The 12,078-nt window shown below is 42.1% G+C and overlaps 1 protein-coding gene across 1 annotated transcript in view; it reads right to left on the minus strand.

Moving 5' to 3' along the window:
- LOC121558896 (alsin-like) overlaps positions 1 to 5,335 on the minus strand; it is a 115,532-nt gene extending 110,197 nt beyond the window's left edge. Inside the window, exons 1-2 of the mRNA XM_045217789.1 lie at positions 4,623 to 5,335; positions 4,046 to 4,311 (exon numbers count right to left, since the gene is read on the minus strand). Of these exons, the coding sequence (XP_045073724.1) occupies positions 4,046 to 4,311; positions 4,623 to 5,280 (924 nt within the window). The 5' untranslated portion in view covers positions 5,281 to 5,335. The remainder of the gene's footprint in view (positions 1 to 4,045; positions 4,312 to 4,622) is intronic.
- Between the last annotated feature and the right edge of the window lie 6,743 nt (positions 5,336 to 12,078).

The following is a 12,078-nucleotide window of genomic DNA, read 5'->3' on the forward strand; positions in this document are numbered from 1 at the left end:
CAGAAGGGTTCATAACCAGAATAGACAGACAGAATATAGACAGAAGGGTTCTTAACCAGAATAGACAGAATATAGACAGAAGGGTTCTTAACCAGAATAGACAGACATAATATAGACAGAAGGGTTCATAACCAGAATAGACAGACAGAATATAGACAGAAGGGTTCTTAATATAATAATAATAATATGCCATTTAGCAGACGCTTTTATCCAAAGCGACTTACAGTCATGTGTGCATACATTTTTACGTATAGGGTGGTCCGGGGATCGAACCCACTACCCTGGCGTTAAAGCGCCATGCTCTACCAATTGAGCTACAGAGGACCACAGAGACAGACAGAATATAGACAGAAGGGTTCTTAACCAGAATAGACAGACAGAATATAGACAGAAGGGTTCTTAACCAGAATAGACAGACAGAATATAGACAGAAGGGTTCTTAACCAGAATAGACAGACAGAATATAGACAGAAGGGTTCTTAACCAGAACAGACAGACAGAATATAGACAGAAGGGTTCTTAACCAGTACCGTAAAGACAGTATATACAGTACAGTAAAGACAGTATATACAGTACAGTAAAGACAGTATATACAGTACCGTAAAGACAGTATATACAGTACCGTAAAGACAGTATATACAGTACCGTAAAGACAGTATATACAGTACCGTAAAGACAGTATATACAGAACAGTAAAGACAGTATATACAGAGCAGTAAAGACAGTATATACAGAGCAGTAAAGACAGTATATACAGAACAGTAAAGACAGTATATACAGAGCAGTAAAGACAGTATATACAGTACCGTAAAGACAGTATATACAGTACCGTAAAGACAGTATATACAGTACCGTAAAGACAGTATATACAGTACCGTAAAGATAGTATATACAGTACCGTAAAGACAGTATATACAGAACAGTAAAGACAGTATATACAGTACCGTAAAGACAGTATATACAGAACAGTAAAGACAGTATATACAGTACCGTAAAGACAGTATATACAGTACCGTAAAGACAGTATATACAGTACCGTAAAGACAGTATATACAGTACCGTAAAGACAGTATATACAGTACCGTAAAGACAGTATATACAGTACCGTAAAGACAGTATATACAGAACAGTAAAGACAGTATATACAGAACAGTAAAGACAGTATATACAGTACCGTAAAGACAGTATATACAGTACCGTAAATACAGTATATACAGTACCGTAAAGACAGTATATACAGTACCGTAAAGACAGTATATACAGTACCGTAAAGACAGTATATACAGTACCGTAAAGATAGTATATACAGTACCGTAAAGACAGTATATACAGAACAGTAAAGACAGTATATACAGTACCGTAAAGACACAGTACCGTAAAGATAGTATATACAGTACCGTAAAGACAGTATATACAGAACAGAAAAGACAGTATATACAGAGCAGTAAAGACAGTATATACAGTACCGTAAAGACAGTATATACAGTACCGTAAAGACAGTATATACAGTACCGTAAAGACAGTATATACAGAACAGTAAAGACAGTATATACAGTACCGTAAAGACAGTATATACAGAACAGTAAAGACAGTATATACAGTACCGTAAAGACAGTATATACAGTACCGTAAAGACAGTATATACAGTACCGTAAAGATAGTATATACAGTACCGTAAAGACAGTATATACAGAACAGTAAAGACAGTATATACAGAGCAGTAAAGACAGTATATACAGAACAGTAAAGACAGTATATACAGAACAGTAAAGACAGTATATACAGTACCGTAAAGACAGTATATACAGAACAGTAAAGACAGTATATACAGTACCGTAAAGACAGTATATACAGTACCGTAAAGACAGTATATACAGTACCGTAAAGACAGTATATACAGTACCGTAAAGACAGTATATACAGAACAGTAAAGACAGTATATACAGTACCGTAAAGATAGTATATACAGTACCGTAAAGACAGTATATACAGAACAGTAAAGACAGTATATACAGTACTGTAAAGACAGTATATACAGTACCGTAAATATAGTATATACAGTACCGTAAAGACAGTATATACAGAGCAGTAAAGACAGTATATACAGTACCGTAAAGACAGTATATACAGTACCGTAAAGACAGTATATACAGTACCGTAAAGATAGTATATACAGAACAGTAAAGACAGTATATACAGTACCGTAAAGACAGTATATACAGAACAGTAAAGACAGTATATACAGTACCGTAAAGACAGTATATACAGTACCGTAAAGACAGTATATACAGTACCGTAAAGATAGTATATACAGTACCGTAAAGACAGTATATACAGTACCGTAAAGACAGTATATACAGTACCGTAAAGACAGTATATACAGTACCGTAAAGACAGTATATACAGTACCGTAAAGACAGTATATACAGAACAGTAAAGACAGTATATACAGAACAGTAAAGACAGTATATACAGTACCGTAAAGATAGTATATACAGTACGGTACTGTATATGGGGCGACAGGTAGCTTAGTGGTTAAGAGCGTTTGCCAGTAACCGAAAGGTCGCTGGTTCTAATAAGCCGACTAGGTGAAATCTGTGATGTGCGAGCAAGGCATTAACCCTAATCTCCTGTAAGTCGCTCTGGAAAAGAGCGTCTGCTAAATGACTTAAATGTAAAATGATGTAAAGACAGTATATACAGAACAGTAAAGACAGTATATACAGAACAGTAAAGACAGTATATACAGTACCGTAAAGACAGTATATACAGTACCGTAAAGACAGTATATACAGAACAGTAAAGACAGTATATACAGAGCAGTAAAGACAGTATATACAGAACAGTAAAGACAGTATATACAGAACAGTAAAGACAGTATATACAGTACCGTAAAGACAGTATATACAGTACCGTAAAGACAGTATATACAGTACCGTAAAGACAGTATATACAGTACCGTAAAGACAGTATATACAGTACCGTAAAGACAGTATATACAGTACCGTAAAGACAGTATATACAGTACCGTAAAGACAGTATATACAGAACAGTAAAGATAGTATATACAGTACCGTAAAGACAGTATATACAGTACAGTAAAGACAGTATATACAGTACCGTAAAGACAGTATATACAGTACCGTAAAGACAGTATATACAGTACAGTAAAGATAGTATATACAGTACCGTAAAGACAGTATATACAGTACCGTAAAGACAGTACTTCTCACCAGGTTTCCATCCAACCTTCTTATGTGAGTAAAGTACATTTCGGATAACGACGACAGGCCTGATGGCTACCGCTAATTTGTCGGTAAACTCACAAATGTCGACAAAACAAAATAGGCTAAACAAAGGTGGGATCTTTTTGTGTCTGTAAAAGGTATTATGTGAGAAATGGCGCTGGAAACCGCTTTTATTGCGCAAATATTGACATAACAACCATCATATGGAAGCAAACTTGGGAGTGACGCGATTACATGTTGTGTGGTCCTCCCCACTACGACTCATTGGGAAAGCATGCAGTTGATTAGGGCAACTTTTATTCGTGACAAAACCATCAGTAGAGATGGAAACCCATTTAACTTAACGTAAGTGTACACTACGTCATCACGCCTTTTATCCTCAACAAGTCAATTTGATGGAAACACATTACTGGTGGGAAAATGGGGCGGCAGGTAGCTTAGTGGTTAAGAGCGTTGTGCCAGTAACCGAAAGGTCGCTGGTTCTAATCCCCGAGCCGACTAGGTAAAGAATCTGTCGATGTGCCCTCGAGGAAGGCACTTAACCATAATTGCTCCTGTAAGTCATTCTGGATAAGAGCGTCTGCTAAAAAAAATTGTTTTATTATTGTTATTACTAATTATTATTATTATTAAAATGCCGATTTTAGAATATTTGCATGAAAAACTGTCGCTAGTTGGATGGAAGCCCAGCTAGTGTCATTGTTTCATCTGTTGTTTTCAAAGATGTCTGATTAGTTTTATATAATCTTGGATTTAGTGTTTCGTCATGAAAATAAGAATCAAAACAGATATATCACCTGTGGAGGGACAGTCTCAGAGTCCACCATACTGATGGGGCTTGGATCTGGGACCAGGCCTCTCGCTAACAGACCACACTGCCCTGAGGAGTTCTCTCCCCACATGTACACAGCCCCTTCCTGTGTGACGGCCGCACAGTGGAAGGAGCCTGCAGCTACAGACACGACACATTGACCAGAGAGGACAGACTCCAGGAGAGGGTCAGTAGGAAGAACCCTCAGGCCCTGCCTCCAAGTCAGGTCCCCGAAGCTGTACACCAGCCCACCTGGAGAGAAACAGGATGGTGAAGAGAGCAGGTATACAGTGGTCTTTATCAGGTTATCACAAATTGTATAATGTTCAAGTATATTTGACATGTGTAATGAAAGTGTAATTGATGAATACAGTGGAAATCTTACTCACTATTAAAATATCTACGCTACATATGGACACTGTTATAACTCATTATAAGTGTATTATAATACATTACAAATGACGTTATAAAGCAGTGTGCATATGAAGTTCATAGAAAGTGTTACCGCATTTGTTTATCTTATTACGCATTTCTCTTATAAGACTCCAAAAGAGAAGTCTCACCTTCGGCCAGGAGGACACCATGGCTGGTGCCCAGGGCAGCCTGGAGGACTGGCTGGGCCAGAAGCACCCGTTCGGGGGTAACACTACTGCAGTAGCCCCTCCATAGGTGGAGCAGGCCTCGTTCTCTTGAGCTTTCCTCCGTCACTGGACTGAAGGAGATGACAGACAGACAGACAGACAACTCTGTCACTACAGTCTCAACACCATAGACAGACCCTTGGCATTGAAACAGCACCAGAGACAGACCCTTGGCATTGAAACAGCACCAGAGACAGACCCTTGGCATTGAAACAGCACCAGAGACAGACCCTTGGCATTGAAACAGCACCAGAGACAGACCCTTGGCATTGAAACAGCACCAGAGACAGACCCTTGGCATTGAAACAGCACCAGAGACAGACCCTTGGCATTGAAACAGCACCAGAGACAGACCCTTGGCATTGAAACAGCACCAGAGACAGACCCTTGGCATTGAAACAGCACCAGAGACAGACCCTTGGCATTGAAACAGCACCAGAGACAGACCCTTGGCATTGAAACAGCACCAGAGACAGACCCTTGGCATTGAAACAGCACCAGAGACAGACCCTTGGCATTGAAACAGCACCAGAGACAGACCCTTGGCATTGAAACAGCACCAGAGACAGACCCTTGGCATTGAAACAGCACCAGAGACAGACCCTTGGCATTGAAACAGCACCAGAGACAGACCCTTGGCAATGAAACAGCACCAGAGACAGACCCTTGGCATTGAACATGTGAGTGTGGTGTGTGTGGCTACAGCACCTCTTCTGGTCCTCCATCATCATTGTGGCTTCTCCATTTTAAGGCATTTATTGTAAATCACTGTCAATGTCCAATCTAGGAGGAAGGAATAATTTTTTGCAATGATCAGGTTAATGTCTTTGTTTACTAAGTATATTTCATACAACTTAAGTTGGCAGTATAAAGTTTAGCTAGCTAACGTTGAGCTGGCAGCAACCTGTCAGCTTTTCATGCTGCAATAACTAACTAGAAGCAAATACGATTTTAACAGTATAGGATACAAGTTACAGTAATAACGTTATACCTACTGGATGAAAACGTTATTAGCTACGTCATTATTACATGGTTAGCTATTACATTTTTCAAAAGCACGACACGTAGCTAGTTAGCTGTCTAGCTTTCCCATCCAGAAGCACACTAATCTCTAGCTAACTCACGTTAGCTAAGCCTAGCTCGCTAGCTAGCTAGTGAATCAACAAATTAACTTGCTTACGAAGTTTTTAAAGTAGTTCTCCATTACCCATGATGGGCTTTACAGCAGTATTCTTTCTTTTAATTATCTAAATCTATGGCTGTCACTGTCATGCTTGTATAAGCAAACTAGCTAGCATGTTAGCTTATATAATCAGTGCAGTGAAGTGGAGAACTTTGTTTTGTCTTTCAACTTACTCTGTGACAGCAGTGTTGTTTTGAGACCAGCCCTCCAATGGAAAACGTAGAGGGTCAAAAAGCACATTGAGTTTCGCGCAACAGTTGTGCTGTGGAATTTGCTCTAATTTAAAATAGCTAGAGGAAAAACATTTATTTTTATTTATTTTATTCCCAGTTGGTGTTTTCGGGAACTGTCTGCAAGTATTTTTCTCCAAGGTATTATGGTTTAAGATGTTTTAACTTTTAAATGACTGATCAGATCATTGTGAAATATTATTCCAGAGGCATTATAACACTGTAGTGACAGGGCTCTGTGTGGCTCTGTGTGGCTCTGTGTGTGTGCGCGTGTGTGTGCGTGTGTGTGCGATATCTGACTCTGAGAGAATAGGCTGTTTATTTGGGTTGGGTCTTTTATATTCTGGGAATCATTAGTGGCATTTGGAGCTGTCATATCTGGGAATTAACCAACAGCAGAGACATGTAGGCTTCAGGCCAGACATAATTACTTCCTTTCATAGTAATAATTCTCTCTCTTTCTCTCCCTCTCTCTCTCCCTCTCTCTCTCTATCCCTCTCCCTCTCCCTCTCCTCTCCCTCTCCCTCTCCCTCTCCCTCTCCCTCTCTCCCTCTCTCCTCTCTCTCTCTCTCTCTCTCTCTCTCTCTCTCTCTCTCTTCCCCCTCCCTCTCCCTCTCCCTCTCCCTCTCTCTCTCTCTCTCTCTCTCTCTCCTCTCTCTCTCTCTCTCTCCCTCTCCTCCTCTCCCTCTCTCTCCCTCTCCCTCTCCCTCTCCTCTCCTCTCCTCTCTCTCTCGCTCCCCTCCCTCCCTCTCTCCCCCCCTCTCCTCTCTCGCTCTCTCCCTCTCCCTCTCCTCTCCTCTCCCTCTCCCTCTCCCTCTCCTCTCTCTCGCCTCTCGCTCTCTGCTCGCTCTCTCGCTCTCTCGCTCTCTCTCTCTCCCTCTCCCTTCCCTCTCCCTCTCTCTGTCTCTTTCTCTCGCTTTCTCGCTTTCTCTCTCGTCCCTTGACATTCATCTCATCTGACATCATGTTTTCTATACATTCTATACATTTCCTGTTCATATACATTACTCAAGTCTTTTCTGAGCCCTCTGTCTGACCCTCTCTGGGGCTGTGTGTGTGCCTAGATGCCATTGAGCAAGGGCACTTGATACCCCCCACGGGCACTTAACCCCCCCCACAACAACTGCTCCACGGGCGCCCAGTGTGGCAGCCCACCACTCCAATCTGTATGTGTGTCTTTCGGGGGGGTTTGGATAAAGTGGAAGGCGGTTGGACTATAAAGTGACCTTAATCTTAATTACTTTCTTCATTTCTGTTTTCACCCTTTCTACAAATACCAAGTAAACTACAGTATATATACGATATTTACTACCACGTTCTCTCTAATTCTCTCATAGACATGAGATTGCTGCCCTCTGCTGGAAGCACAGCAACATCGAAAAAACAGGAGGGAATTGTGGCATTAAGATTAAGATCCAACCGAATTCTACTTCCGCTTTTGGAGACGTGCCGGGGGGCTGCCAAAACTGGCTGCCCGGGGAGCTGTTGGGTTAAGTGCCCGACAGCTCAAGGGCACAACGGCAGGCAATGGCATCTAGGATTTGATACCAGCAACCCTCCAGCTGCCAGGTCACTTTCCTACCAGATTTTGTCCGTCGGACCCGGGATTAGAACTGGCAAACTTCCGGTTGCTGGCTTGCTTCGCTAACCGCTAAGCTATCTGTCACCCATTAGGATGGATGTTACCACAGTGACTGTCACGCTCTCTCTATTATGGACACACTTAAGTCACTGTACTCTCAGTCAATTACAGACAGTAAATATTGTCTGTATGTTTTCAAGCAAGAAAATAGTAGTTATAATTTAGACCTTCCATCTCTCTCTCTATAGCACAGTTCCATTCCATTTGGTAGTTTGATTGATGGTAATCATATTTGACAGGCACCATAAACCATATTTCCGAATTCCCCTGTGTGTACGTCTTAGCGTATATGCTATACATTAATGATATAAAGCTATACGTTAGTGATATATGCTATACCAGGGGTGTCAAACGTCCGGATCAGGCCCGCAAACGGGTTTAATCCGGCCCGCGAGATGATTTTGTAAAGTATAAAAATGTGCTGCAATTTTTCAATAAAATAAACTGCTGTTCCAATTGCGTCCACTGGATGGCGCAATAGCAATTGTGTTAAGCAAGCAAACTGTTTATACCGGGGCAGAGCAAGTACGTCAAGCACTTGCAGCCAGTCCGGATGAGCTACTTTGTTTTGCCCGCGATATTTATTACGGCTTCTACTTTTAACATTATGTGCTTTGGCACCCTCATTGCCCCAATATGTCTCTGTCAAAAGAGAAAAGTGGACGCAGAGTGCAGAGTGTTCCAAGAAAAATGGTCATCCTCCTATTTATTCACGGAATTCAATGGGAAAGCTGTATGTTTGGTGTGTTCACAGCATGTTGCAGTGCTGAAAGAATATAACCGTCGCCACTATGTGAGTCTTCGTGCCGACAAATATGACAAACTTTCAAGGACAGCGGAGAAGAGAGAAGGTGAATGAACTGTTACGGGTCTGAAGAAACAGCAGTCTGTGTTTACTCACAGCCAGAGACATCAGTGACGCTGCAGTGAAAGCTAGCTAACTCATTGCTAATGAAATCGCAGTGGCTTCAAAACCATTTAGTGAGGGTGAATTTGTAAAAACATGCATGATGAAGGCAGCGGAGTTTGTGTGCCCTGAAAAGCGTCAGGCTTTTGTAAATATCAGCCTGACAAGAAACATAGTTAGCAGACAGGATTTCCGATCTTTCAGTGGATTTGGACAGCCAGTAGAAGCAAAAAGTAAAGTCATTTATTGCGTTTTCGGTTGCAATTGATGAAAGCACGGACATTACAGATGTTGCAAAACTGGCCATTTTCATCCACGGAGTTGATGACACATTGACCGTCACCCGAGGAGTTCGTGGGAGTTGGTACCGATGACAGATACAACGACAGCAGCTGATATTTTCACCGCACTCGTCGACGCGCTGGACAGGGTCGGAGTGGACTGGTCGGCGCTGTCAGCCTGGCTACAGATGGTGCGCCCTCAATGATTGGGAAAAAAGCAGGCGTTGTGACAAAGTTCAGAGAGAAAGTGCAATCTGCAAATGGAGGACGTGATTTTTTGACTTTTTCACTATTTTGCACCAGGAGGCTTTTGTGTTGCAAGTCATTAAAGATGGATAACGTCATGAAGGTGGTCATCCAAACTGTTAATTTCATCCGATCCAGAAGCCTGAATCACCGTCAGTTTGACAGCCTTCTCAGAGAGAAAGACCACATCTATGGCCTGCCATACCACACTGAGGTAAGATGGTTAAGCCGAGGTGCTGTTGAGGCGTTTCTTTGATTTACTTAGAAGAAATTGAACAGTTCATGGAAGAAAAGGAGTGTTAGAATTTCATTCCGTCAGAATGGATGCAGGACCTTGCATTTATGGTGGATGTTACAGAGCACCTGAATAACTTGAACAAACAGCTGCAAGGGCGCAACAAAGTTGTCACAGTATTATGACAGCATCGTTCTTTCGTTGAAGCTGTCATTGTGGGAGACGCAACTCGCCGTTGGTGATGCAGCTCATTTCCCTGTCTGAAAAATGTGCGCGACCCAACATGTGGCAGACATGAAGCGGTTCAAAGATAAAATAAGGGACTGTTACGGGAGTTTGAGTAACGCTTTCAGATTTTTGGTGAACTGGAGAAAGACTTCAACGTTTTTTGCTCGCCATTCACCGTGAATCCCTCTGATCTGCCCGTCAGCATCCAACTTGAAATAATAGACTTGCAGTGTGACTCGGATTTGAAGGGCAAATTTGCCGCAGCTGGCTTGGACACATTTTATCAGAATCTCTTGACAGGTTACCTCAACTTGACAGCCCTCGCGCAAAACTGTTGTGCATGTTTGGAACCACATATCTTTGTGAGCAAGTTCTCTGTAATGAGCATAAATAAAACAAAGCTGCGCTCAAGGCTCACGGACAAGCACTTGAATCACATCCTGAAGTTGGCTGCCACTCAGGATGTGACGCCTGATATTGATGTGCTGGTGCTAAAAGATGCCAGGTATCAGGAGTCAAATAAACTATGTGCAACCCCACTTAAAGTGCTGCATGAGACACCTGATATAGTTCTGTGATCTGTGATATACTTCTGTGAATCACTGAGGCATTGTGTGTTTGTGTGTTCTTTGTCCTCAGAACTTTCAAATAACTTGGTGTTTTATGATTAATAGTGATGTTGTGCTTTTGGACACACTGTCCTCAGGCTCCAGCTTTATGTTTATATGTTTTTATGTTGATATGCTATTGTTTTTAATTGATTTTATTTGTATATTTAACCTATTCTTGACTCTGTGATTCTTGCACTTGTTTGGGGAACAGGATTTCATTATTTTTATCTACATTTCTGCCTGAGAAATGACACCCTGATATAGTTCTGTGATCTGTGAAACAGTTCTGTTAATCACTGAGGCATTGTGTGTTTGTGTGTTCTTTTTCTTTAGAATTTTCAAATAAACTTTAGGTGTTTTATGATTAATAGTGATGGTGTGCTTGTACTATTTTGGACACACTGTCCTCAGGCTCCAGCTTTATGTTTTATGTAGTTCTCCTGAGTGGTGCAGTGGTCTAAGGCACTGCATCACAGTGCTAGCTGTGCCACTAGAGATCCTGGTTCAAATCCAGGCTCTGTCGCAGCCGGCCGCGACCGGGAGACTCATGGGCAGCGCACAGTTGTCCAGGGTAGGGGAGGGAATGGCTGGCAGGGATGTAGCTCAGTTGATAGAGCATGGTGTTTGCAACGCCAGGGTTGTGGGTTCGATTCCCATGGGGGACCAGTATGAAAAAAAATAAAAAAAGGTATTCACTAACTGTAAGTCGCTCTGGATAAGAGCGTCTGCTAAATGACTAAAATGTAAATGTTAAAACAATCTGAAGTTGTTGTTTTTAAGTTATATATACCATGATTTTACCGGTCCGGCCCACTTGGGAATAGATTTTCCTCCATGTGGCCCCTGAGCTAAAATGAGTTTGACACCCCTGTGCTATACGTTAGTGAAAATAACAGTTGTCAACAAGAAAGAGACGGTTTTGGTTAGAGAAAACCCATAAGCTATAAAAGCGCCAGCTAAGGATTCTGGGTACGGCCCAACCTCTCACACGCTACCAACACCCTCCCCATATTCTGTGTGTGTGTGCGTGAGTGAGTGCATGCGTGTCAGGGCTCCACGTTCGTGATCCCAGCTAGTTTTCTCTTTTAGTGTTTTCTATATAAAACACCCTGCTTCACCCTGTGGAGTTTGGCCCGGCGTTTTAGTGTTTGTGGTCATAAACAAGACATTGATTACCCTCAGGGGTTGAGTGAGAAAGTTACAGATGGTCAAAGATCATACCCCAAGACATGCTAACCTCGCTTTTGGTAATGGTGAGAGGTTAGCATGTCTTGGGGGTATGACCTTTGACCCTCTGCAACTTTTTGTTCAGAAACATATTCTATTTTTGTTTATAATAAAAGTGACAAAACATTTTAACCCTTATTTTACGAGGTAAGTTGACTGAGAACACATTCTCATTTACAGCAACGACCTGGGGAATAGTTACAGGGGAGATGAATGAGCCAATTGAAAGCTGAGGATGATTAGGTGGCAATGATGGTATGAGGGCCAAATTGGGAATTTAGCCAGGACACCGGGGTTACCACCCCTACGATAAGTGCCATGGGATCTTTAATGACCACAGAGAGTCAGGACACCCGTTTAACTTCCCATCCGAAGGACGGCACTCTACACATGGCAATGTCCCCAATCACTGCCCTGGGGCAATTGGGATATGTTCTTTATACCAGAGGAAAGAGTGCCTCCTACAAGCCCTCCAACACCACTTCCAGCAGCATCTGGTCTCCCATCCAGGACCAACCCTGCTTAGCTTCAGAGGCAAGCCAGCAGTGGGATGCAGGGTGGTATGCTGCTGACAATTCATTAATTTGA

The sequence above is a fragment of the Coregonus clupeaformis genome, unplaced genomic scaffold, assembly GCF_020615455.1.
Source record: "Coregonus clupeaformis isolate EN_2021a unplaced genomic scaffold, ASM2061545v1 scaf1227, whole genome shotgun sequence".
Classification (NCBI taxonomy): Eukaryota; Metazoa; Chordata; class Actinopteri; order Salmoniformes; family Salmonidae; genus Coregonus; species Coregonus clupeaformis.